The sequence below is a fragment of the Nyctereutes procyonoides genome, unplaced genomic scaffold (assembly GCF_905146905.1).
Source record: "Nyctereutes procyonoides isolate TBG_1078 unplaced genomic scaffold, NYPRO_anot_genome, whole genome shotgun sequence".
Classification (NCBI taxonomy): domain Eukaryota; kingdom Metazoa; phylum Chordata; class Mammalia; order Carnivora; family Canidae; genus Nyctereutes; species Nyctereutes procyonoides.
This window is the reverse complement of record NW_026575036.1, coordinates 2,991,224-3,018,847: the sequence shown is the minus strand read 5'-3', so window position 1 is coordinate 3,018,847 and position 27,624 is coordinate 2,991,224. Positions and strand designations below refer to the sequence as shown.

Here is a 27,624-nt window from a genome sequence, read left to right as displayed (position 1 = left end):
GAAAGAAGAAGGAGAAGGAGGAGGAGGAGGAGAAAAGAAGGAGAAGAAAAGGAGGAGGAGAAGAAGAAAGAAGGAGGAGGAGGAGAAGAAGAAGGAGGAGGAGAAGAAGGAAGAAAAGAAGAAAGAAGAAGAAAGCCTACCATACCAGGAGAAAGAGAAACAAAAAAAACCATCACATTAAAATGGGTAATATTGAAGACCTGGCTTTGACGACTAAGAGAAAAGTCCATGTTAGGTATTACTATGCTGTTGTGAATTTTCGAATTTATCTATTTCACATTATATACAGCAGATGTTTTTCTCAACTGGTAACATCTCAAGTATGTGTGCTTAGTACTTTTTTAACAATCATGTAAAAAAACTTAGAATGTTAATTGAACTGAATATTCATTATATAATGAAAAGTTTAGGTTTTTTTCTTCATATATACTAGTAAATCAAAATTCTGCACATCCATTTATTTATTCCTTCAACAAATATTTGATTCCAGCTATGTGTTGTTAGCTACTATCTTAAGGAACTGTTATGAGTATACCTGTCATTTAAGATGAACACAAAAAGCTGAATCCTTGCACATAATTACTCCTATTTCCTATTCATAAGTAGCTCATGTTATTTTAAAGTATTTCTATAGCAGTATATTTATATAAGGAGAGATTAATTACCTTCACACCACAAAATGATATGCAAATACTTCAAATTTGTCTTATGGGCAAAAAAAGACTTCCTAAGTAATGTTCAGTCTGCAAAATTGATTACCATCAGACTAGGCATTCCTTATAAATTCACATTTAGGGATCCCTGGGTGGCGCAGCGGTTTGGCGCCTGCCTTTGGCCCAGGGCGCGATCCTGGAGACCCGGGATCGAATCCCACGTCAGGCTCCCGGTGCATGGAGCCTGCTTCTCCCTCTGCCTGTGTCTCTGCCTCTCTCTCTCTCTGTATGACTATCGTAAATAAATAAAAAAAAAGAGTTTAAAAAAAATAAATTCACATTTACAAACAATATTATTTTATTGGAATAAATACGTATCCTTATTTTATAGGATAACCTAATTAGGTTTAAATATTCTCCCTTTGTATGTGTAAGAAGTAGCCACAGAAATACATTGTGAAATATTATAGTCATATGTAGAAAAGAACTATGTCCATTTGATTTTATAAATATTGAGAGCCAGGATTGCTGAGACCTACTAAAGATAGTTCTTTAAGGAAATTCAGCAACTAAGCTAAGAGATGTAAGGTGAATATAAGAAAATATTAAAATATTAATAATACTGTAGGATTCCAGAGAATATTTTTTTCAAATACTATGTGTGTATGTTCTGTGCACACACATATTCCTTTCATATTTGCCACTTAAAAATGTTGATGATGTCTATTATAATCTTTAATTCAAGTAAGTTTTGTAACCAATGAAAACACCCTTTATTTTATGCTTAAAGATGTTGCTTATTGCTTCTCAACAAAAGATCAGTGGTACATTGTTTTCCTCAACCAGTGCTCCTCAATTTTATTGTTATTTTGCTTTCAGGGGAACTATGAATAGGAAAAGTTAAACTTCATGATTTGGAGAGACAAGCACAGGTTAAATTCTAAACTAGGACTCACAGCCACAGGGTGGTTAGTAGAGTAGGGTCATGGTTTTGAATAGGGACCCTCTATGGGACAGAAATTGATACCAGCAGCTACTCTTCAAGAGGGAACTGCACCTAAGAGACCTAAACCTTTCTTTTCAGATGCTTCCTTTTTTCTTAAGAATGCCCTCCAGCTTGTAAAAAGGCAGCTAGCCCTCATGCCTCTTCACTTGAATATGACTGTATTTCTATACAGGCATAGTACACATCCTCTTTTAAATTCAATTTTTTTAATCTAGAGGAAGTGTTTTATAACAACTTTCAAGTTTACAATGCCCTCTCTTAAGCTATGCATTCACAAAACAAATAATAGCACAACAATTTAAATAAATAAAGTTGAGGGCAGCCCAGGTGGCTTAGCGGTTTAGCACCGCCTTCAGCCCAGGGCATGATCTTGGAGACCGGGGATCAAGTCCCATGTCAGGCCTCCGTACGTGGAGCCTGCTTCTCCCTCTGCCTGTGTCTTTGCCTCTCTCTCTCTCTCTCTCTCTCTGTCTCTCATGAATAAATAAATAATATCTTTAAAATAAATAAATAAGTAATAAAGTTGAAGAAGATAGTAAGTAAGGAAGAAATGTATCAGTGAATGTGGAACTTTGTGTCCTTTGGAAAAATATATACTAAACTCCAGGGAGGTTTTTTCTGAGGTATGGTGTACAAAATTTGTAATATAGTCCCCAACTCAAGAAATCAAAAATATAGATCCTATCCCATTTCAAGGTTTCATTATTTTCCACAACCTCCAGAGGAGACATATTCTGTAGACTCAAATACAAAACATTTAAGAACTAAGATTAAAATAGCACATTTAAGCCTCATTAAGGTGATATTGACTAATTTAAAACACTATGCAATTCACATAATCACTACCTAATTCCTTTATTTAAGAAAAATAGAACTTTAGTTGATTCAGAATTGGTAGGTGGTGGGATTGGGATTTTTAATTCAGAAGTATATATTTATGAGTAAGAAAATAACTTGATAGCTGCCTATTGATTATTATGGTTTTAGGTATAATGAAATTAAATTATATACTTATGTTTACTTCTAATTTTCCTGTCTTCTTGGAAAAATCATGCAACAGACTTATTTTTATCAAGTGATCTTTTTTTATCAAGTCTGTTGGTTAGTGATGCATATGTAATCATCACAAAGTTTTTTAGAAAACTTGGGTCTGAAATATGCTATAATTCTTAACTGTATGTTTTAATAGCAAACAACCTTTATTTAGCACAAGCTCTTTGGGGAATTGCTTTCGAATGAAATTAGATGCAGAGTATTTACATACTAGGACATTTGTTCTAGTACAGAATTATTTGTTAAAACCAAATGCGAGTTTATATGGTATATTATTATCAGTATTTTAGTTCACTATTAAAGATAGAAGCCAAAATTAATTTTTATATGTTAGCACAAGTATTTTGAAGATCTAAAAACTGAATTGAAGTAACTCAACATACTCTTAATAAATGATTTATTACAAGAACACAACTTTTATTATTGTATGTGAGAGCTCTCAGAGTTTTGACATGTTTTTCCCAATGCTCTGACATGATTTTATGATTTATAAGTGGAAGAGTGAAGGTATGTTAAAGAGGAAAACACCTTAAGCTATTTATTTGACCAAATTAAGTCTAAAAAGCTAAAAAAGAGTCAATCTAGCATTGGTAATCTTAGGCTGTCTTGAATGAGCTGAAAGTAATCAATTTGTTCAAGTTTTCTTTTTTCTTTTTTTTCTTTTTTTTTTTTTTGTTCAAGTTTTCTAAATGGAATCCTTAATTTGATTAAGAAGAGACTCACCCCTCCCCTCCCCGGGCTATATACAGCCCAGTTTTTACTGCTAATGAGTATAATCTTTATATATAAAGTTTAAGCTACATAAAATTTAAACTTTATATAACTTAGCCTTTTCCTTATTGGTATTTAATAGTCTGATTACTTTGAATAAACCAATTCCAATTTATAATCAAATTTTTAAAGAATAAATTAATACAAATTGTCATGAGATCAGCTAAAATTTTTTTAAACCAAAAATTTTTAAGAAGAGTATTTTAAAATTCTAATTAGATTTAATTTTTAAAGAAGACTTTCTCAATTTAATCAAAGGTTATTCAATATTTTCTCTACTAGGAAAGGTCAGAAAGGAGAAAAGGGACTCCAAAGTAGAAAGACAGATCAATCTAATCAGTGTTGCTGATGAATAAAGAGATAGATACCACCTTTTAAATTTAAGAATGTTGAGGACCTGGGTGGCTCAGTGGTTGAGCATCTGCCTTTGGCTCAGGTCATGATCCTGGGGTCTTGGGATCGATTCCCATATCTGGCTCCCTGGCCTATGTCTTTGTGTCTCTCATGAATAAATAAACCTTTAAAAAATAAATAAATTTAAGAATGTTAATGACAATTACCAAAAAATATTTTTAAAAAATATTTTATTTATTTGAGAGAGAGACAAAGAGAATGAGTGGGGAGAGAGACAAAGAGAATAAGGGGGAGAGGGAAAGGGCAAAGCAGACCGAGCCTGAAGTGGGGCTCAATCTCAGGACCCCAAAATCATGACCTGTGTGGAAGGCAGATACTTAACCTACTGAGCCACCCAGATGCTCCTCAAATAAATATTTTTAAATTACAATAGGTTTTGTTTTTCTTTTTTCTTTCTACATATTTTAGCACTCTGTGTTCTAGCATTCCTTGACAAAAGTCAATTACATAACAGTTTTGTTTCATTTCATTTTGTTTGAATCAAGGATATAAGACCTGGTCATAACTGTAAACAACTGGCCCAAGCAGAATTTTCAAGAAAGATTATTCAGTTTCTTCTTATGCAGCACTTGTAGCTTACTACTGACTATGCAGTCATGATTTATTCAATAAAAGCTTTTAAGTGCAGTAAATTTTATTTTCATACAGCACCTCAGAAATACTGTTTTTCAGCTGAATTAGAAAGTAAAACACATAGCAACACTTTTGAGAAAATATATTACTTAAGTCACATAGGTTAGGAGTAAGAAACCAAAAGCCTGAACTCCCAATAAATGTTAGGCTAGATCCTAAGGGGTACAATTGTGAAGTAACATTATACTTCATATATTATAAATGTATTTATGAAGAAAAAGCTCAAATGAGATGGTTACAAGAATAGGTGAAGGTAGGAGTCATGCTATTCCCTGAAAGGAAAGCAGAACCAGGGACACTCTGGGTTTTATAGCTGTACTGCATCTAATAGGGAAGAAAAGAGGTAGCAAGTCCTGTCCTCAGGCCTGCCATTGTATTAGTCCAATGGGGTCTGTCTACTGGGTAAGATCATGGGAAAAGGGGAAATGAAATTCCAAGGACATTTCCAACTGTGGTAATTAGTTTGGGGTCTACATACAAGGAACATGATGGGAGATGTTAGTTAATATTTTTTGAATGTACAAGACTACTTTTATGCTTCTCTTATTTCTTTAATTTATTCGGGCTCTAATTTGCTGTTTTAGTATTTCATACTTTATAGTGCTGATCATTTTGTATTAAGCTATCTTGAGCCTATCAGAAAACTGATTGTTTTTCTCCTAATTCTTTTCTTCTTTTTTCATATTATGTCATATTATTTAAAACCATGTATAAAGAAAGCAGTTTTCGAGTAGAATTTTTTTTATAGAGTCTAAATTTTTTTTCATATTCTAAATTATTAGGTCAGCAATATCCCTGGGCCTCTAAAGACAGGTAAGTTCAATGAAAGAGCAAAGTACAACTTTAGGAGGAAATATGGAATAGAGCATCATGAATATACTATTAGCAAAGTTACGAGAATGCATATGGACCTTTGACATCTTAATTGTGATAACAAAAAGTCTTTGCTACTTCCTCAAAACTTGGTTCATTCATGACATGATTACTTATTGTGACTATTTTGACAGACAAATGTACTGACCAGAAGAAACCAAGGAGTTTACATTTTAAGGATTTGCTCTTACTTAAAGTAGATGAGAAATTGCAAAAGTAGCAATTAAATATAATCTATCTCTATCTTTTTAATGCAGGACAGATTAAAAAGCATAGTTCTGATAACATAAGAATGTAAAGTGAAAAAAAAATTCTACATCATCCCACAAAAATAATAGGGTTTTTTTGCTGGGGCAAGGGGGAAGAGAATACTTCCTGTTAGGTGTATCCTAACAACCACTTGATTAATTAATTAATTTACTTAGACCTACACTTCACAGGAGCTCAAAGCAATCTATACACCCTGAAAAGATTAGTAGAGGCTAATAAAATTATTACTTTTGGAATTAGAGATTATTAAAATATAATTCTGTGGCTCATTTGTAAGGTAGAACAATACATTAAAAATAAATTTTTTAATAGATAAATTGAAGTTAAAGGAAGTTAAACTCATTTTGCTAAAGCAACAGTGATAAAGTAGCATTATCAATAGTGGGCAGAATTTGTTTTGATAATATGTATTTGCTTAAAAGGACTCAAAATTCCAAAAAAAAATTTTTATCTCATCAGAAATTTAACAAGCCCACCTTTAGTGATTATGATTTACCTTTGTTTTAGTCAAATCACTTCTAAATGTTTTTCTGCTTAGATTTTTAAAATTTTAAATATGTCAGAAAATGAGTGTTCTAGAAGTTGTTTTCCTTACGTTTGACCTAAATGCTGAACTATAAACCCATGTTGACAGCCCAAATAAGCAGTCATTATCCCTAATGACACATTATCCTTTAATTTTACATTCAAGTGGCCCTTTGTTATGAAGGAGGTTTTGTTATATATTAGAAAGATTTGGGCTTCAGAGCCAGATATACCTGTGCTATCCTGACTTTGCTGCTTCCAAATTTCATAATGTTTAGGAAATCATTTAGTTTCTCTTAGCCTCAATTTTCCTATCTGTAAATTGGAAATAACCATGCTTATCTCAAATGAGAATGAATCGTACTACATGTGAAGATTCGAGTCCATTAAAGACTTTAAATAAGTAGATTTTGCTCTTGTCTTACTATTATTATTTTTGTCTCCATGAGAGATTTTTTTATTAATCTCTTGATAGCAAAAAGGAAGGTTTATCATAGGAGTTTTGTAAATTAAAAATGAAATGAAAAAATATCACTTGTAGTTCTTTTTCAAGCTAGAAATAAGTACTTTAACATTTTAGTGTATATGATTTTTTCTTATTTTCCGATTAGAAATATGCTTGTTTTAACAAAAAAACAATGTTTAAATGTGATTTGAAAAGATACTCTTTCATCCTTAAAAACTATGATGCCTGTTTTTATTTCAAGACATATGATGCTATAATTTTAATAATTTATAAATTCTGTGTCATAATTTAATGAGATTATGTTCAGGTCCTGTTTTACCCCCATTTTGGAGTACTATTGCAGATTTAGGGTTTTTTTTTCCAGTTTTTGTTCTTGTTGTCATTGTTGTTAATATTAGAAATTATATGTTATGGTAAATATGCTTTATAACTAAGTCTTTTTGTATTATTTATGATTGTTACTTCTTTAGCCTGTTTTTTCTTAATACTTATTCTTTAGAAACAAAATTTAAGTGTAATTTATATATCCTATGGTTATTCACATTTTATTATATAGTACTGTTTTCTTTCCTCTAAATAAAGAATGTATTTTTTCTTTAAGCACAGGTTTATCATTGACTTTTCTTTGAACTGTTTCCATATTCTTGCCATTAATCCATCTTTCTGTGATCTGCAAGCAGTTAGTATATAATAATGCTAGTACTGCCCATGTGGTAGGGCATTGTGAGAAGTAATTACAGGGCTTTCTGAATTTTTACGCAAGGTAGAGAGCAAAGATTATATATAACTTATCTCTGGATTCTCAGTGACTAACCAAATGTCTTGTATGTGTGTAGTTCTCAATAGGAGTTGAAGTAGACTCTTAATCTCTGCACCCCATTGCAGACACCTACAAATTTGCATATATTTTCCACCCTGTGCTCCAGCATGAATAACCTGTTTGCTATTTCTTGTATATTGTTCAAGAGCTTTTGCATTATTGTTTTGTAGTTCAGACCTAGGGCAAACAGCCAAACCCAGGTTTGAATTCAGGCTGCACTCTACCAGCTACCTAATTGTGTGATCTTAAACAAAGCATCAGACTTCCCATCTGTAAAACAGTAGTTATTACTGTATATATTGTACTGATAATGTCATAAGACTTAGAAGTCTACCCAATATGAGGTAACCAAATAATGAGAATTTGATAAATGACTATTATTATTATTGCAACCAAAGCTAGTCAAATGCTCCAAGATGAAGTGTAGTACTATAACTGTTAGTGTCTAAATTAACACCTGCTGCATTATTGACTTTATTATGTGTTAACCTGTGTTCCCTCTATAGAAGAACATTGTGAAGATTTCCAGGTATTTACAGACATTTTTAAATTGATTTTTTTTTCCTTTGGGAGAGAGAGTGAGGGAGGAGGTATAGAAGGAGAGAGAGAGAGAGAGAATCTTAAGTAGGCTTCACGGCCAGCACAAAGCTCGATGCAGGACTTGATTTTACAACCCTGAGATCATGACCTGAGCCAAAATTAAGAGATGCTTAACCAGCTGAGCCACCCAGGTGCCCCAAGAACATATTTTTTTTTTTAGATAAGTTGCAAGGAAATAAACTAAAAAAAAACTGAATGATTTAGATATTAGAAAGAATGATAATGTTATGCTCATTTTGAAAATCAAATCAAACAGGTAGGATATTAAATAGTAAGTAAATCCCCAATATATACATATCTTTCAAATTATAATAAGGAAAGGTGACTATAATTAATCTATTAATTATTAATCTATACTAATACTTTACCACCTTAATAAAAACCCAGGTAAATGAAATTTTGTTAGAAACAAATGACTATAAAAATATTTTAGAAATCTGTTATGTTCACGTTAACAAGAAAAAAAGAGCAAAATGATATATACATTTTTATAAGTCAATAATTGAACTAATTATGGTTGACTTACACATTTGAAATAGCAAATAAGACAAGGCCCATTATAAATGTGTTCACGTTACTCTTTTCCAAATTTCTGTCTCTTCAACACTTTTGCTTGTGGGATGATATTTCCTACTAATAATACTAAATACATAATTTCGATAATGTTTCTTATTCTTTGCATCTAATGTTTGACATTAGCTGAAGTTCAGATGTACATTTGAAGACTTATACAGAAGATGAATTTTAATGAGTATTCAATATAAAATAATATTTCTAAAGTATTTCTCCTTGCTCTTTGGATATACTGTCAAAACCATATGTTGGAAGAAGGTAGCAGCTTAATCACTGAGTATGTTAATAGGTTCAAATAGATAAGGGAGAAGGGGAGTATTAGTGAGGTTAGTACAACAAAACATCTGTGATTTCATATAAATATTTATTATTGGGATGCCTGGGTGGTTCAGCGGTTGAGCATCTGCCTTCAGTTCGGGTCGTGATCCTGCAGTCCCGGGATCGGGTCCCACATAGAGCTTCCTGCATGGAGCCTGCTTCTCCCTCTGCCTATGTCTCTGCCTCTCTCTGTGTGTGTGTGTCATGAATAAATAAATAAAATATTAAAAAATATATATTTATTATTATTTTGTTATAACTGGGAATACAAAAAGAGTTAATTAGTCTTAAAAGTCATTTACAGTTAACATTGCAGAATAAAGGACTGAATTTGCTGATAATACTGTTAAATTCATCAAATTACCCACAGGGTATTCTCACATACATTTATGATGGTATAATAATGACGGTGACAATGAATATTTGAAAAGAAATATTTTACTTCCATGGGGCTGTTGTCAATCTTTAGACACTTTTGGAAATACAAAGGAAATATGTAAATGACAATCCACTTTATTGACTACTTTATTACTTTACTATCTAGAATAACTGTGTACCAGCAGAGAAATATCTCCTTTCTTAAAATTGTGTTATGTTTTCAAGGTTGGTCTTCAAGGAATTCAGAATAGTCATAATTGTGATACAATAAGAGAAGGTGAGTTTTCTATAAAATAAGTATTTGCAGTTGACCTACATGAAAACAGACTTTTGTAGTTGTTATAAGAACTGCCTGAATGCAGAAATAAAGGCTATTCTTTTATGAAAATGTTATAATGCTCACACTCAAATCCTCTGTAATTTTTAAAAATCAGCATTTAATCAGCATACTAATATTATTCCAAATCAAAAATTACTTTTTGCAAAATAATTTGTTACATTTAAAAAATTGTGATCAGTCCTAGTAAACTTGTTTTCAAAGAAACCAAGAAAATCAAGGTCACTTAAATACATATTGCCATAAATACACAAAATACAGAAGAAAACCAAGAATGAGACTGTCAATATGAGTCATAAAATTTTGAGTTCACCTTAAAAAGGGAAAATCGATTTAATTATATTGGTTATAAGAGTATAGTGTTTGTACAAAGTCTGTTTAAAAGAAAAAAAATGAAGTGTGCCTTAACAGATTATAACAATGATACTTAATAAGATACTTACTTCTGTAAAAATTCTTCATAGCCACATACACTTAGAAGATGGTCTTTGGGGAATAACTGGTCATTTGTACAAAAATGTAGAATCTCTGCAATTAGGTCTTTGACAAGGTAATTAGCTAAAAACAAAGATGAATAATAAAAAGTTAATAAGAGGTTATCATATATTGGCTGAGGAAAAGGTTTTGAGCGCAAAAAAAGATATATACATTATAGCTATTGTAACTGTCTAGCTCCATCAAGAGGAATTAAAATGAGATGCATCTCATATATTAGTCTGGTTAAATTTGAAGATACTTTTGAAAAACAATTGCATTTTCTTTAATCAGTCTGTCTTCATATTATTGACAGAGCTAGGTATTGTATTCCTCATGTTAAAACCTTAATACATTGTGGCTCCGCATAAAAAGTATTCTAATGTGGGGGCACCTGCATAGCTCTGTTGGTTAAGGGTCTGACTTCAGCTCAGGTTGTGATCTCTTGGGTCCTAAGATCAGGCACCCTACATTGGGCTCTGTGCTCAGTGGGAGTCTGCTTTTCCCTCTGCCCTTCCCCTGCTTGTTCTTTCTTTCTCTCAAATAAATAAATAAAATCTTTTTTAAAAGAAGTATTCTTGTGGTTACTCCTAGAGACTTAGGAAATGCTGTGAATGTAAGTGGCAAGCCAAGAGTCTAACCTAAATCTGTCAGATTCCAAAGCTCTCAATGATTCTAAATCTCCACAGCTTATTGTTCTTCCTTTCCCACATAGGAATCACTCAAGTTTCCATTTTTCTCTACCTTCTCTGGAGTTAAAAATGTAATCGTGCTATAAGGTAAAGTCCTCTGTCTTCACATTCCATAATCACCTCACTAAGATCTTAACATACATATGCCACTTAATAGAGACCAGAACCACATTGACTTACTTGTTTCAGTAATATTTGTCTACAAAATATTTTCCCAATTATAAATGACAAGTAGTACAGGGCTCATTTATTACCACAAATGATAACAGTAGAAAATTTTATATATATATATCCATCCTCCATGCTTTGGATCTGATCTCACAATCTCAATCAATGAAGCAACTGTAAACAGACAGTACCAATGACCCCTAACCAGTAAGAATTTGAACAGCATACTGCAAACACTCAATTGTATTCATCTGAGTTGTGTTTAGTTTGCAATTATGTGTTTACTTTACTGTAGCTTCTTTTTTTTTCACACCTTTTTGTTTGGAGAAAAGGGTTTTGGACACAAACTGCCTAACAAAATGTGTGCAATTAATACGCTAGGCCTGCGACAAAAAAGAGGGTGGGGAGAGAATAATGCTGGATTTAAAAATCTGGATTTATGGTAGATCAAGATATTTTCTAAGAAATGGTCAGAAGAACAAATGGTAAAGATCATCATGAAATTAGGGATTGTGGAAATGCTGTGACATGGGAGAGAATATATTAAACACACTGTTGCTTGGGAATAATGATTGAAATGGTATAAGTGAAGCTAGAAGAAAATATTACCAGAGAAAAAAATCATGAGTCTAAGAGCTTTGACATTACTAGCATATGATGGCCGAAAGTATCTCCAGAGACACAAGTTCATTTTAATTAATTTGGCTCTCCCATTTCCAGGCTACATCCCCTGTGCTATATGGGGCATGCATGAATTCATTATTTTACTACAATCATCTTTCCATTCTACATGATAGACTCCATAATCCAATTTCTACTACTACTTCTCTTCTGTGCTTCAGTTTAATTATCTCCTACTATTTGTTTTATATTACTCTTTGAATATTTCATTATTAATTCAAATTAAATTAGGCATATCTAAACCCGAAATTATCATCTTCCTCCTTGAAGTCAGCCATTAAGTGTCTGTGTAAGTTAAACTTCTCATCCATATCGTAAGCCAACAAGTACTATGGATTCTTCTTCTTCTTTTTTTTTTAAGATTTTGTCTATTTATTTGACAGAGAGAGTGCACACGCTCAAGAAGGAGGAGTGGCAGGGAGAGAGAGAGGAAGAAGCAGAGTCCCCATGGAGCAGGTAGCCTGATGCAGGCCTCGATCCCAGAACCCTGGGAATCATGACCTGAACCAAAGTTCAGATGTTTAACTGACTGAGCCCAGGCTCCCCATGGCTGCTGCTGCTTTTTTTTTTTTTCTAGGGTTTAAGTCCATTTATCTTTATTTTTTTGTATAAATTTATTTTTTATTGGTGTTCAATTTGCCAACATATAGAATAACACCCAGTGCTCATTCCATCAAGTGCCCACCTCAGTGCCCATTACCCAGTCACCCCCCCCACCTCCCCTTCCACCACCCCTAGTTTGTTTCCCAGAATTAGGATTCTTTCATGTTCTGTCTCCCTTTCTGATATATCCCACTCATTTTTTTCTCCTTTCCCCTTGATTCCCTTTCACTATTTTTTATATTCCCCAAATGAATGAGACCATATAATGTTTGTTCTTCTCTGATTGACTTATTTCCCATGGTTTTTTTTAAGTAAATTTTATACTTGTACCTTCAATTTGTTAGCTAATAACAATACTTTTCTCCATTTCTTATACTCTTCCACTTTATGCAGTCCTTCTCAATCTGTTGACCATATTGCCTACCATATTGAAGAGGAAAATATCCATTTGAGATTCTTTAATTAACTACCCTGTTCATTAAATCTAGTTTTTTTGCACATCATTCTTTACTTCTTTACCCATCTTTTAAGATATAAGTATCATTGCTTTTTACTATATCTTCTTAATCTCTGATTTTTCCTACACTAGGTTCCATTTCCATCAGTTGAATCCCCTCTCCTCTCTTTTATATATTCAAAACTCTGCTATAAAAATGCTTTTTTTCTTAAAATTTTTGTTTCTGTTTCATCTTCCAATAAAATTTCCCTTCATCCATTTCATTCTATTAAGATAGTTTTTTTAACCTTCCTATTACTGCCAAACTTCTGTGAGAAGTAGGTAACTTCTGCAATCCGTTCTCAATCACTCTTTAATCTTTGCAAACTGACTTCTACTTCGGACACTTTTCAGGTCACAAATGGCTTCTCCTACAGTTCTAACTATACATCATCTAAACCTGAAAGTAAAGACACCCTGGAGCAACTTTGTACTTGGAAATAAGGACACAGAAATCATCTTCATTAAGTGATAGCTAAAGATTATGAAACAATTCTTCGCTCAGAATACCTACTTCTCTAGAAGGATTTTATTTCCTCACTCTTGGGGAAACTGTTCTCTTTGGATGAAAATGCCTTATTCTCATCCATTTCCTCTTTATTTATCTAGGTTTCATTATTCCCCTAGTTTCTAGCAATAGCGTCTATCTTTTATTGAAGTCATTTTTGATATTCTCTTCATATACACTATTTTATTCTTTTATTTAAAAAAGATTTATTTATTTATTCATGAGAGACACACACAGAGAGAGAGGCAGAGACACAGGCAGAGGGAGAAGCAGGCTCCAGGCAAGGAGCCTGACGTGAGACTGGATCCTGAGACTCCGGGACCATGCCCTGGGCCAAAGGCAGGCACCAAACCGCTGAACCACGAAGGGATCCCCCCACTATTTTATTCTTTATAGCACATCTGTATTTACCAGTAGAACACTTATATGAAGTGGTGAAAGGATCACAGTTTTGGCATAAACACTATTTCAAAGTAAAAACATTTGAAATCTTATCTGAACTTTCTTTGTCTGACTAAAACAGGGACTCCCTAAAATATAGATTCCATTAACCTTCTTCTGAGGGAATTTCCTGCAAATTCCAGGAAGAAGACAGATTGCCCATCCACTACCATAAACACACACACACACACACACACACACACACACACACACACACACAGTTCCTACTTATTTTTTTTCCTACTTTCTTATTGAAGCTTCAACTGACACCCTGCACACACGCATATACAACTTAAACTGGTATATAAAACTTTGCCCCTGGGTATTCAGCAAGTAACCCCTGCATGCATGTGTAAATAACTTTTCTCCTGTTAATGTCTATTGCCAGCTAAGTCACAGCCACCACTCCCACCCCCTTCAAATATATTTTGTGGGGGGTGGGGGGGAAGGAAAAGTTTTCCTCCCAATAGTGGCATCTGCTGCTCTGTGTTTTCATGGATGTGTCCTTTCTCCTTCACTTCTTCCTCCTTCTTCCCCAATACTTCACTCCCTCCTCCTCCTCTTCCCCTTCTTATAAACATTTTTAATATCTTTGAGAGCAGACATCCTCTTTAATACTATACATTTCTAACACTAGACACAATGACCTAATCACTTTCCTGAAACTTCTCATAAATGTCAAAAATGGACTCCAACTTGCCACATTCAACAAAAGGACATCCTGAAAGGGAGAGAGAGAGAGAGAGAAAGAGAGAAAGATGTTGGAAATTAAATACTGTAAACTGGAAAAGAGAGGTGATTTCCCTAGTTCACAGTCATTCCCTGGTCTCCTGCAAGTGAGACCAACATTACACAGATTGTGATTGGCTGATTGGCTGAGGGTTCAACACCACTGATTTTGGGTGGGCAATCAGAATCCTGTTTTTAGAAATTTGGAATTAGATCTAATAGAAAGATTGAATTTTCTTTAGGTAGCTGGCCAAATATTATTTAAGCTTGAGAGCTTGACTTTCCATGTGTTCTGGAAAACCAAGGGAAATGAGTCAGTAGTAGAAATCAAGGGAAACCTGAGAAGCAGTTAATCTAAAAGATATGAGGTGAGATGCATACAGGAATTTTGGACTGCTTATTCATCTGTGCCTTTAGTACATTCCTGAATCTGCTGAATTCTTACTCTTAAATTCTGTAAGAAATCTCTATATTCTTTAAGAATGTTTCCTTTCTTCTTAAGGCAGCAGGAGTTGGTTTTTGTTAGTTTCAAACCAGATGGTCCTAACTAAATATTCCAACATAACATTGTTATGTTTGTAGCCATCTGCAGTAACTCAGAATCTTGAGTAAGACAGAAAAAAAGCAAAATAATAATTATATCAATAACAATCGACGAAAAGATGTTTTTGGATCATTATTTGTCAATAAATAACAGTTTATATGTAGAAACTCATTTAGTAGCAACTAATGTTTGAAGAACTATTTTTGTTTTGCAAAATAGTTGACAATATCAGTGAAATATAATATTAAACAACTTTAAATAGATTCTAAAACTTTAGAAAAATAAGAAACCATCTGATGAGTTGATAAAAATCTGATTCTGGTTCTATCCATCTCCAGAGACTGATTCAATAGATCTATCTGCTCATCATGCTTAATTCTTGTATAGTTTGTATAATAGGAATGAAGACTATGTATCGGTGCCTATTTTATGTCATAATTTATTCACATTTGAATGACATAGTTTCTGATGGGTAGCATTGACATTTTCATATATATATATATATATTCATATTCATTCATTCATTCATATGCTTTATCTATAATCTTTTTGAAATATACCTTTTGTTTTTAATATGCTAAAAACTTGTTATACTTGCCATCAACTATTTTATGAAAGGAAAGGAAAGTGTCCTGGGGTGAGCTTTGTGAAGGGAGTTCTTAAAAACAATAGCTAAACAAAAGTTAACAAAAGGTTTCCAGCTGTTTTCCTCTTAACTCCACTTCAGGGCAAAATACAGGGCAAAATACTAGTGTTTAATAATGCTTCTTTTAATGTTTTCAGTCTGTGGACTCAAGGCTGTGCAGCCTATACCAGCTTTATGTAGATTTTTATACTTATTTGCAAGGTTGCTTACCATTTGGCATAAAATGAAGTAGTTGCGTTGAGTTATCAATACAAATATTTATATTAAACTTAGTATTAGAAAAAAGCTGATAGGGAAATGCTGTAGTAGTGCTCCAGATCTTCCCTGAATTAGAATTAATGTCAGCTGCATGATACATTTCTCTTATTCTGAAAAATACATGGAAAAAATACTTAGGAGAAAATTATAAGAAAGTAATGCACAGTTTTGCTATAGATTTAAAATATGAAAACAATCATCTGCGGATTTGTGGTACAGTGCTGTTAGGCCAGATTGGTAAAGATTACAATTATACCAAAACAACTGTAAAGGACCATTCTTTAGATTTCCATGAGCATTTCATTTGAAGCAATTAAGAATACATTGTCGTTCATTACACGTGAAAATTCACTTTGAACAATGATTACTTACTTCATTGCTTTTGAAGCCTGAAAACCTCCCTTTGGTTTACCGTAACTTTCTCAAGCTGGAAGTCAGTCATTTTGATGTAAGGATTTTGGTAAATAAATTACCTTGTGTCCAATTGGTAAATACCATTCTTAGCTGTAAACTTTTGGATTTTACACAAATATCTGGATTTTATATAAATAATTTAGCCCAGAAGTCATTTGTACTAACTGAACAATTCCTTATTGTGCAAATGAGTCAGAGAATTGCAAATAGTTTTTCCTTGGACCCAGAAGCTTTGAGCTTGAATCCTGACTCTTCTATGTAGTAGTTTTATGGTCAGAGGCAAGTTGTTTGACCAGTTTCTTTGGTTTGTACAAATGAGGATATTTATATCTGCTTCAACAGTTTATTGCAAGGATTAAAAGTGAAAAGGCATGTAAAAGATTTTTGTAGAAAGTAAGCATATACTCATGTGATATAACATAATTATCATTATATATTATTATAGCTAAATCCTTGCTGATCCATATTACTGCCCTCATTAGAATATAACATAAGATTATTTTCAACTTAGTTGATTAAGATGCCTTTGATGATGAATATGAAATCATGGGGTTTTTTTGTTGTTGCTGTTATGTAGACATCTAAATTTTGTAGTGCTATTCTCAGAGAAAGTTATACATTCTGTGTATAGAATGTATGCTATGCATTCTATGTATTCTACCAATATGAATTACATCCTGGGCATTTATTTTATTTGTGCAGCATTAAAGTAGTGCCAGGCTCAGTGAAGTAGCTTAATCTCCATATCTGCTCTTAAACCGCGCAGAAACATCCCCTCCTTGAGAGGTCTGACAAATGAAAAAATTCAGGGCTAGAATGCATCAGAACCACCTTTTCTGAGTCCCATCTTCATACTTGATGATTCCATAAATCTTACATAAATCCTCACATAAATGTAAGGAATCTTCACATTTTCCTTACTAACATTAGTTTCCCAAGTAAGTCATTACAGCTGCTGCTCCAGCACTAGTTTGAGAACCCATTGTTCAGGTTAAAGAGATAGGCCACTTTCCTTTGTTATACCTATGATAAAAGCCTAGACTCCATTGCTGATTGAGGAGCTTTATGATTTAGCAGTCACCATATGATAGGATGCTCTTCATGCATACATGAGTTAAACTTCTACTGTTTGGGGGAATTAAATTTAAAATGCAAATTAATGACTTATTTTCTCCTAAAACTTTGCTAAGTATCTATTATGACCAAAAATTTTCATATGCTCTGCAATCGTATTGTATTTTTTTTACAAAAATATGAAACATTCTTTGAAAGATGTGACTTAAAAATATGTCACAACAAGAAACCAAATCCAACAAATTAGCCTCTAAAAGGTGTATGACAGGAATATCAATAACTTTTTAAGGTATGGTTATTTAAATATTAGACAAAAAAAAAACAGATGAAATTGGATACATAAATCCATCCTATTGTGACTCTCTTATGAAACTTGGCTTTCAAACTCAATTTGGTTTTGGTCTTCTCTTGAATTATTAAGAGCCTTGGGTGCCTAGTACAGAGTAGATCCTCAGAAATAGTTGTTGAATGAATAGTGTGTTTGTGTACAAAATAATTATGCATCTATAAATTTAATAATTTTATTTATATATATATATAAATCAGAAAATATTACTGAAAACCAAGATAAGTGTGTATGAATATAACCTATATCTTCCTTTCACTACTATAAAGTTTGTTATTGTTTGATTGTCTGTTTTAGTTCTCATGGTTTTTTGAAAGGAACCATTGAGAGAAATTACATTTAAGAATTCAGAAAATGCACTATGAGTTACTGAAAAACCATCATATAAACCATCACAATATTTTGTGTCACTATGGCATCCACAAGATTTCAGCTAAGAATATTATGTTTAAAAAAAGAAGTGATGGGAAGGACTAGTAATAAGGGTTTTGTCAGTGGATTTATACTGTGTAATATCTTGTGATATTAAGAGAGCTATTTTTCATGCTCAGGGTAGAAATGATCACATCTTAGATTTAAAGTGTCAGTTCCTTGTCAGTTTGTGACAGTGAGTAGTTTATTCTTAAAAGAATCAATATTGATATCTTTAAAAATCCTAATTTAGGAATCCAAAGAGTCATTTAAATTTTTTTCTGTGAACAAGAGTGAGACATTAATTAAATATTAAATATATTCATGGATTTGAGCTACTCATTTTGTTTTGTTCCTCTGTGTGCCTTTTAATTCTTCCAATGCGGTTACAAGTTTTTTAGGGCAGAGACCTTGCTTTTTTTTTTTTGTTCCTTTTGAGTATCTCTCACACATGAGCTAGTTATTAGGCATTCAAATAGCCTTTAAATTAAAGACTAAATAAATGATTCCTGTTTTTAATAACAAATGATTATTTAGTAGTAAACTGCTATAGCTGATAAATAAGTTATAGTTCACTTATATGTATATTATTTTAAAAACAGTTATAAGTAGATAAAAATCAAGAGAATGAAATATAAATGCACTAATTTTTCAAAACTTTCAAGAACCTTAGCAATAGAAGAAATTGTGTTATATAAATTTTAACTGTGAATGAGAAATTGGTCTTAAAAAAAGGCATCTATAATTATATTATAAGTTCATTTAAAACGAGCAGAAAGGGCATCAGTGTTTTTGTAGTATCCCCTAGTGAACAAATTTGTTTTTCAGTGGACAAATACCCATGCATTTGCTCATTTTTTGGCAGTTCATTCAAGGTAAGATTGAACTTTGAAGAAGGCACTCTCATCATTTAAGTAGTATATTCTAGGTAAGAAGGATAAATCTATGCTAATTTAGGACAGAACCAGATAAGTCAGTCAATTATGTGTTAAATGAGAAACTAATCCATTGCAAACTAAACAGTCAATAAATAGCAAGGGCAAGTCTGAAACTATGAAACATTTAGCTTTAACTGAATTCTCAAGAGAATACAATTATTTGATTAAAAATAACAAAAACAATACCAGAAGTTAATGAACTAATTTGTCATAAATTTATATTTTTCACTATGTTAAACAATTACAAAAAACTTTAACATTTTATATTCAAAATTAATCAGTTCAGTGATGTTAAATTAAAATAGACAAATTTATGATGGTACAGAAATTTCAAAGTTTAATGAAATAGCAACACTCACTTTTTCACTTTATTGCAGAAGGAGGCCAGATCCTTATTAGTACCTTGAGGTACTTCAACTAGCTGAGAAGAACAACCTGTCAGCTTAAAATAAAAAGTGTTAAATTAAGATAGTTTGATGTGGAGAAAACATTAATACAAGTCTACCATTTTTATTTTATTTTAAAGATTCTGTTGGGAAGGAAACCCTTCCTCTGCACTATGGTCCTGCTAGCTGAACTTAGATTGACACAAGACAGAATAACAGGAGAAAATCAAATTTCACGGGCATATGTATGGGGAAACCACACAGACAGGAGATTCCAAAGACAATGAGGCAACATGAAGCCTATTTGAGCTAAAAGGAGCTGATAGGGACCCTAGAATACAAAAGGGAGGAAAGTCCTTAGCAAGAAGGTAAAAGATGTTCGAAAAACAAAGCTTGTTCCTTAAGAAAGGGGAGTCCCTGTCGTTAGCTCTCTTCCTGTTGCAGGCTCTCCTTTCCAATGTAAATTAAAGCAGTTATTGTGGAAGCAGAATTTTTCCTGCATCTGCTGGAAACCTGAAACTTTCTTAATGCCTTTCGAGCATCTCATCCTGCATCCCTTCAATTCATTGTTTTTATTTGGATTTTTTAAGCGAAGTAATGTCTATAGAAAAATTTATGAACCTTAAATACATAATTTAAGTTTGAGGAATGTTGACAACCATGCTACCAATATCACACAAAAAAATATAGAACATTTCCATTATTTTAGAAAATGCCCCCATACTTCCTTCTCTCACACTGTACATGCATTTGGTAACCATGTTATTCAGATTTCTAACATCATAGATTAACTATATGTGCCTTTTTCTTTCTGGTTTCGTTCACTTAAATGTTATATATATTTTAAAACTTATCTGTGAGGTCACACATCAATGGTTCATTTTTTATTGCCAATTTTTACTGTTGATGAATATTTCATGATTTGTTTATCCATCTTCCTGTTGATGAGTATTTGGGTTCATATTTTTTAAAGAAAACTATTAATTTTCATATATAAGTATTTATATGGACCTATGTTTTATTTCTTGTGAATAAATCCATAAATGGCTCAATCAGAAAGTAGGTTTATGATTAAAAGAAGTAATTTTTGCTTTATATATATTGAATCTGTTATTAGGGTACATAGCAAATTTGAGTTTATTGTGTCTTCCTGATTGATCCTATTGTCATTATGAAATAATTATGATAATAATAATAATACTCTGCCTTCTGCACTTTTTCTGGTACTAAGAATTGACTTTTTGCTTCCTGACTGAATGCTAAATCTTTTTATTCTACTTTCAACTTATTTGTGCCTTTCTAAAGTTTGTCTCTTGTAGATAGTAGTTTAATCTTTCTTTTTTATCTAGTTTGTCAATTTCTCCCTTTTATTTGGAATGGTTAGTCTATTTATATTGAGTATATTTATTGATATTGTTGGATGTAAGACTGCCATACTCATTTTTGTTTCTATTTGTTTCTATTTTATTCTTCTATTTTTTCCTTCCCTGCCTTTTGTTTTGTTTGTTTGTTCATTTGATTTTTTTCTATTTCATTTAATTTCTCTGTTGGATTTTTAGTTTTTCTTCTCAGTATTATTTTTCTAGTGGCTGTACTAGCTTAGAAATGACAATATGCATCCTTAAACACATCACAGTGTACTTAGAGTTAATACTCTACCACTGCATTTACAATGTAAGAATTCACAGTAGCAGGTTAACATTTACCCCTTCCCTCCTTTATGGTATTGTTATATATTTTTTATCTATCGATTGAGAGTTAAAATAACTCTCAATAAAATGCTGTTGTTTTGCTTTAAACAGCTTTCTAATACTGAAAATATAATACCTGAAATGAAAAATCACTGGGTGTTCTTAAAAACAAATAGAAGATGACAGGGAGGAAGATAATAAACTTTTAAGAAAAAAAGCTGTTTACTAATATATTCACCACTTGAACTGCTCTTCATTCATTTCTAGATACCATCTGGTATCATTTTCCTTGCATCCAAAGCATTTACTTTAGTATTTCTGTGTACATGTTAGCTAACTAATTTCTGTCAATATTTATTTATATGGGGCAGCCCGGGTGGCTCAGCGGTTTAGCGCCGCCTTCAGCCCACGGTGTGATCCTGGAGACCTGGATCCTCCTTGCATGGAGCCTGCTTCTCCCTCTGCTTGTGTCTCTGTCTCTCTCTCCTGTTTCTCATGACTAAATAAATAAAATTTTTAAATATATATATATATATATTTGTTTATATGATATATTTATTTCATTTTGAGTTTTGAAGTGTATACTTAATGGATACAAAAGTATATAGAGAGATATATAGGTTTGTAATGGATCTATATATAGATATATCTATATGTTACATAGATATAGGTATGTGTCTTTTAAAATGTCATCCCATTGTTGTCTGGCTCCTTTCTTCTGATAGAAATTTGCTTTAATTCAGATTGTTATTCCACTGTGTGAAATCAGTTTTCCCTCACTGCTGTCCTTTATGATTTTCTGTTTACCTTTTGTTCACAGATGTTTGAGTATAATTTGTCTACATGTGGTTGTCTTTGTATTTATTGTTTGGGACTTGTTGAACTTCTTTGGATCTGTAATTTGACATTTTATAGCAAATTTGAGAAATAGACCATTATTTCTTCAAGTTAGTTTTCCTCCCTAGTTTTCTTCTCCTTTTCTGCTAGCATTCCAGAATTGTCCATATAAGGCTCCTTGCCCCATAAGTTTCTAAGTCCTTGCTTATTTTTATATAATCTTTTTATTTTCTCCTCTTTAGTTTGGATAATTTTTCTTATTTTTCTTTCAAGTTTATTATCTTCCTCCCTGTCATCTTCTGTTTTTAAGTACACCCAATGATGTTTCATTTCAGATATTATATTTCCAGTGCTAGAATTTCCATAGTCTTTGTTTTCTTTGTAGTTTCTAACTTCCTCCTGAGATTCTTCATTGGTCTACACATTATCTCCATCTTTTACTTTCTCTCTACGTCAACATTCTTTTAGTTAACCACCTTAAAGTCTCTATCTGTTAATTTCAACATCTGGACTATGTCAGAATTTGTTTGTATTGACTGGGTTATTTTCTTGATTATGGGTCAAAATTCCTTGCTTCTTATATGTTAAGGATTGTAGATGACATGTTGCAAATTGTGTTGTCTTTTTTAAAAAGTATACAATTTTTCTCTGGAAGGCAGGTAAGATACCTTGGTCTCCTCAGCTTTGTTTTATTTTTTGTTAGGATACATCTATTTTTGGTAGTAGCTGCCCATTCATTATAAAGTATTTGTTTTATATTCTTAAGAGATAACTTTGGATAATCTCAGTTGAATGCCTGAAATACCCACTCAGTGTCTTTCTAGGTTAGAACTTCAGCGCTACATAACTTACATTTGTGTGTGGTGAATACCATCACTTGGCCAAAAATCTACAGTAAATCTCATGCAGATTTTTGACTCCCACTCATTGAGCAGCTGGAACTGCACTCTGTCATGGAAATGCAGGCTCTGCCTTCTCAAGCTTAGTGATAATGCTGCTCATTTGGGCTCTACTATTCTGCTCTACTAGCAAGAAAGTGTCCCCAACCAGAACCAAGGATGATCATGCAACACTCTGGTGTTTCCCCTCTCTCAAGGAATCTGTCCTTTACTGCCTTGTGTTCAGTGCCTGAAATCAGGAGACGTTAATACTAGTTATTCTGCTCTGATCAGAAATAGACGTCCTAAAATTCATTCTTTTAATTCATATCAGTTGACTTGCTACCTCCTCTGCATATGCCTCAGACAGAATTAGGTATTTCTTCTCTTGTGGACTCATTCTATCTGTTATTTTACTCTGTTGCCATTATTTGTTGACAAGTTAATTTGAGCAATATGCTATTTCTGAAATCAAGTATCATGTCTTTTCTTTGCATTCATTATACCTAGTATATCATGTATATTTTAAGAATATGATAGTTCTTGAATAAATGAGGAATCCTTTTGCTTCACCCTGTAAATTGTAGCTGCAATGATTTTTTTTTAAACTGCGTACTTCCAGTTTCACTTGCGTCTAGACTCAGTGTAAGCAAAGAAATATTCAAATATTATACAAGAAACTCTATGGTGACTAAATTGGTTGGAAAACTACTGATGAAACCATTAGGGTAAATTGCACAATGATTGCTTAATTTCCTACTCTTGGAATGATCCCAATAGAAGATGCCTGCCAAAAGTATAATTTAGGAGCTCTGGGCAAAAGGACATTTTTCCTACCATAATGACATAGTTTTAATTTATGACTGTATGACTCAAAATATAGATCTAATGAGATGTATGTGTGTTTCTGTACGTGCATAATAACACAATAAGAACCAAAAGTACTTTTATCAGAGCTTCCAATTATGATGTTTTTATCCAATAAAATGTAAAGACTATAACATTTTATTTAGTTTTGACCAAACTGGAGCTTTAAAAATGATATAAAATTTTAATTTTTCTTCTTCAGAAAAAAAGTCATTAATTTAAGAACATAGAATTTATAAATAATAAATTATTTTTTCAAAAATAATATTAATACATTTTCTTATTTAAGATGAGTTACCCTGATTACCAAATTAATCCAATACATTATTGAGTGATTCTTTCAGATTCTTTTTTTTTTTTTAGGTCAACATACAGGACACATACCTCTATATTCTTTGGCCATGTACTTTCCCTGGCTCTGGGTAAAAAAGAACCTTCAAAAAGCATCAGGGAATGTTGCACAGTGCTCATATTTCTATTTCTTTCATTCTCTTCTTTTGGCATGAAATCAGTTGAGAAAGATGGATACATAGAAGGGATGCTACTTTCAAATCCTATGTGGTAGTTAGGATTTTCATTTTCTAATTCTCTCTGTGAATTAATTTCATGCAAACTAGTGGATGATGAAGCTAAAATATTGAATCTGTAATCATCAGCACCTTGATATTTTCCTATAGGGTTTCCCCAAGAGCTTCCTTTGTTCGTGTTTTCAGGATTTTGTAGCACAGAGCTCCTAAAACCAATTACTGGTGTTTTCCTAATTTGGTGACAGGAGAGTTCTGAGCTTTTAGCAGTTAATTCATTCAATGATATTTGGTGTGTTTCATCTAACGAATGCCTTCTTGAATCCCAGGTTGGTGCACTAGGTACAAAAATAGTGTTTTCTTCAATGTCAGTCTGATAGAGTGGAACTTTATTACTAATCTCATCTACTAGTTGATCAAAACCCAGACTGACTTGGTTAGGAGAAAGGAACTGATTTACAGAGTGAAATTCTTGGTGCTCATGCTGCTCTTGATGTGATTCACTGGTATTTAGATCTGTTTTCCAACAATAGGCCATTTTTTATTTTATGTAAGAGAGGATTGATTCTTCTCCAGATATCTACTTGATGATATTATAAAAGAGGATAGGAATTTTCCTAGAAAAAAGCATAAAAAGAAACAAAATTCTTTGATTAATTAGAAATAAAAGAACTTGCAAGAAACAAATATATGAATAAATATAAACAGTTGTTTTTGCAGCTATCCTTAACAAAAGAAATGACTCTTGAATAATATAAAACTCCATCAGGGCTCACAACATTAAAGTCTGTTGGGGGAGTATTGACTTAAGATTTGTGAAACTCCTAAAAGACAAAAATAAGTCCCCTTGAATTATGACAAGAATTTCATGAATCAGCCCGAAGTTAATATTACCCTTTGAACTCCTTTTCCTACTGAAGATCCATTTGCCTATAACATTATTATCTCCCTCTATATTCAATCATTTATAAGTATGCTAGTATTAAAGTCTCTTGTTAGCTAAACAGCCTCTTCTTGATCAGCAATTCCTCCATTCCTAAACATAGTCTCAACTTTTTTTTCCTTTTATAACCAATTGTCTTGCAGGTTGGCTAGACCCTCTCTTTCCCTTCCCAAAACTCTTTCAACAATTGCAAACTTCTTTCATTACTTCTCCAAAATGACTTTCATTAGGTTCACCAATGAGCATGTCAGTAAATTCAGTTGACATTCATCAGTTTCTATTTTACTTTCTCTCTCTGCAGTACTTGACTCCATTCACCATACTTATCATTTAAAATTTTTTGCTTTTTTATTTTGGCTCCCTATGATACTATACCCTCTGAGTCCTTCTTTGTTTAGAGTCTCAGAGACTCCTTTGCCTATTACTCATTTTCCACCTCACCTTTGTCAGAGCTTCTTTACTTCTCAATTATTCTCTCCTTGTAAGTTATTTCATACTTCTTGTGGTTTAAAATACCATTTATGTGTTAATGACTCCAACTAGACTATTCTTGCTATTACCTTCTTGATGTCTCCACTTGTAGATTTTTTAAACCTCCAAGAGAAGGTCCAAAACTTGTATCATAGTTCACCCAAGAACCTACTCCTGTTCTAGTGTTGTCTGGTACAGAAAATGACTTGACCATCCACTCAGTTGCTCAGACCAGAAGCCAGAGTTTCATCTTTGAATCTTCCCTCATCTTTATTCTATATCAAATAAATTACCAGTTCCTGTAGAAAAATCTTTCTTTTCTTGTCTACCACTGCCACAATCTTAAGTCTTAAGCTTTTATCTTCAACACACACCTAGAATGTGGTGGTGTCTCTGAAACTGTTTCTACATTTTCACCCATTTTTGGGTCCTATAATCCATTTTTTAAAATATTATAATGATATATATAATATAAAGAGACTAAACAAGTATCTCCTCTGGATATACCTTTTCAGTGGTTTTCCTCTTGCCTCAGAATAACATCTGTATATATACATGTATACATGTTACATATGTAAGATTTCTCTTTCCCATTAGATCATTAGACCATGTTAACCTTTCTCACCTAGTATTTTGCTTTACTCAGAGTAGTTACACATTTGTATTTGTTGAACAGATAATTTAATAAGTTAAAAATTTCTAATTGAGTTATAAGAAAACAAAATTGAAAAGTATTTATGTCACTTTTGTGAATTTATTAATTCCCTTAACAATTATATCTTTGTGTATTAAAGAGTACAAAAGGATAATTATGATAGTGGTGCACTATAGAATATGAATATCTTTTTCTTAAGATTTTATTTATCCATTCATGAGAGACACACAGAGAGAATAAGAGAGGCAGAGACACAGGCAGAGAGAGAAGCAGGCTCCATGCAGGGAGCCCGATGTGGCACTCAACATGGTCTCCAGGATCACGCCCTGGGCTGAAGGCAGCACTTAACCGCTGAGCCACCAGGCTGCCCTAGAATATGAATATCCATGTTTTGCGATGGCAATTGATTTTTTATTCTATTGGCACTAAGGTTTACTTAAAACTCATAATAGCCCAAGAAATAAATGAATTAGATTTATTATTCTGCTTTACTCAAGAAATTGAACTAATAAATTTGTCAAAAAATTTCCGTTCAATGCAAAGATTGAACTGATAGATTTGGAAAATAATTTCAAGAGATGTAAATAAGAAGTGTATAGAATGAAGTGTTAACCAAAAACATTAATCTATAAAATGTTATTCCAAATTGTTCTAATTCATAGGTCACATCTAGACAACAATCTTTTTTTCAGGAATTGCTATTTTAAAAATCTTCATGTTAATAGTAAATACTGTAGTTCATTAAAACAAATGAAACTCAGGGCACCTTGATGGCACAGTCAGTTAATGTAGAACTCTTGGTTTTGGCTCAGGTCGTGATCTCAGAATCATGAGATTGAGGCCCACATTGGACTCCCTGCTGGGCTTACAGCCTGCTCGGGATTCACTCTCCCTCTCATCCCTCCTGCTCATGCTGTCTCTCAAATAAATAAATAAATAAATATTAAACAAAACAAAATGAGACTCTTTCATCTGACTCTGTCATGAAACTCAGGATTTGTCAGCAGGTGTGACTTTAATTCTGACAACTAGAGTTAATATCCTGTTGCAGTTTTTCTTAGCCCAACCTGCTCTTAACCCAGTTTGCTCTGTCTTAGCTTAAATATCGTAAAGGTGGCTATATTCAGGTGATTTTAATAAAGTGATAAATAAAACCCAAACCTAGGAAAGGAAGGAAACAAGACAGATTAGACCAGAAAGAAGTGATATATAAACTAAGAAAACAAAACAATAATATAAATCAATGAAACCAAGAGCTA

General features: G+C 32.7%; 1 protein-coding gene across 8 annotated transcripts in view; it reads right to left on the bottom strand.

The window, feature by feature from the left end:
* The window catches only part of PIK3C2G (phosphatidylinositol-4-phosphate 3-kinase catalytic subunit type 2 gamma), a 355,918-nt gene that overhangs the window by 301,687 nt on the left and 26,607 nt on the right, over positions 1 to 27,624 (bottom strand). For 6 of the 8 annotated variants that reach the window (XR_008663575.1, XM_055318866.1, XM_055318867.1 and 3 more), the window contains 4 exons: positions 24,157 to 24,913; positions 19,473 to 19,555; positions 15,883 to 16,040; positions 10,134 to 10,248 (listed from right to left, as the gene is read on the bottom strand). Coding sequence is in view for 7 of the 8 variants with exons in the window: in XM_055318866.1 (XP_055174841.1) it covers positions 10,134 to 10,248; positions 15,883 to 16,040; positions 19,473 to 19,555; positions 24,157 to 24,834 (1,034 nt within the window). In the remaining variant the exon portion in view is untranslated. Of the gene's footprint in view, positions 1 to 10,133; positions 10,249 to 15,882; positions 16,041 to 19,472; positions 19,556 to 24,156; positions 24,914 to 27,624 lie in introns of those variants that run through there. The other 2 variants (XM_055318869.1, XM_055318870.1) reach the window with 1 other exon arrangement.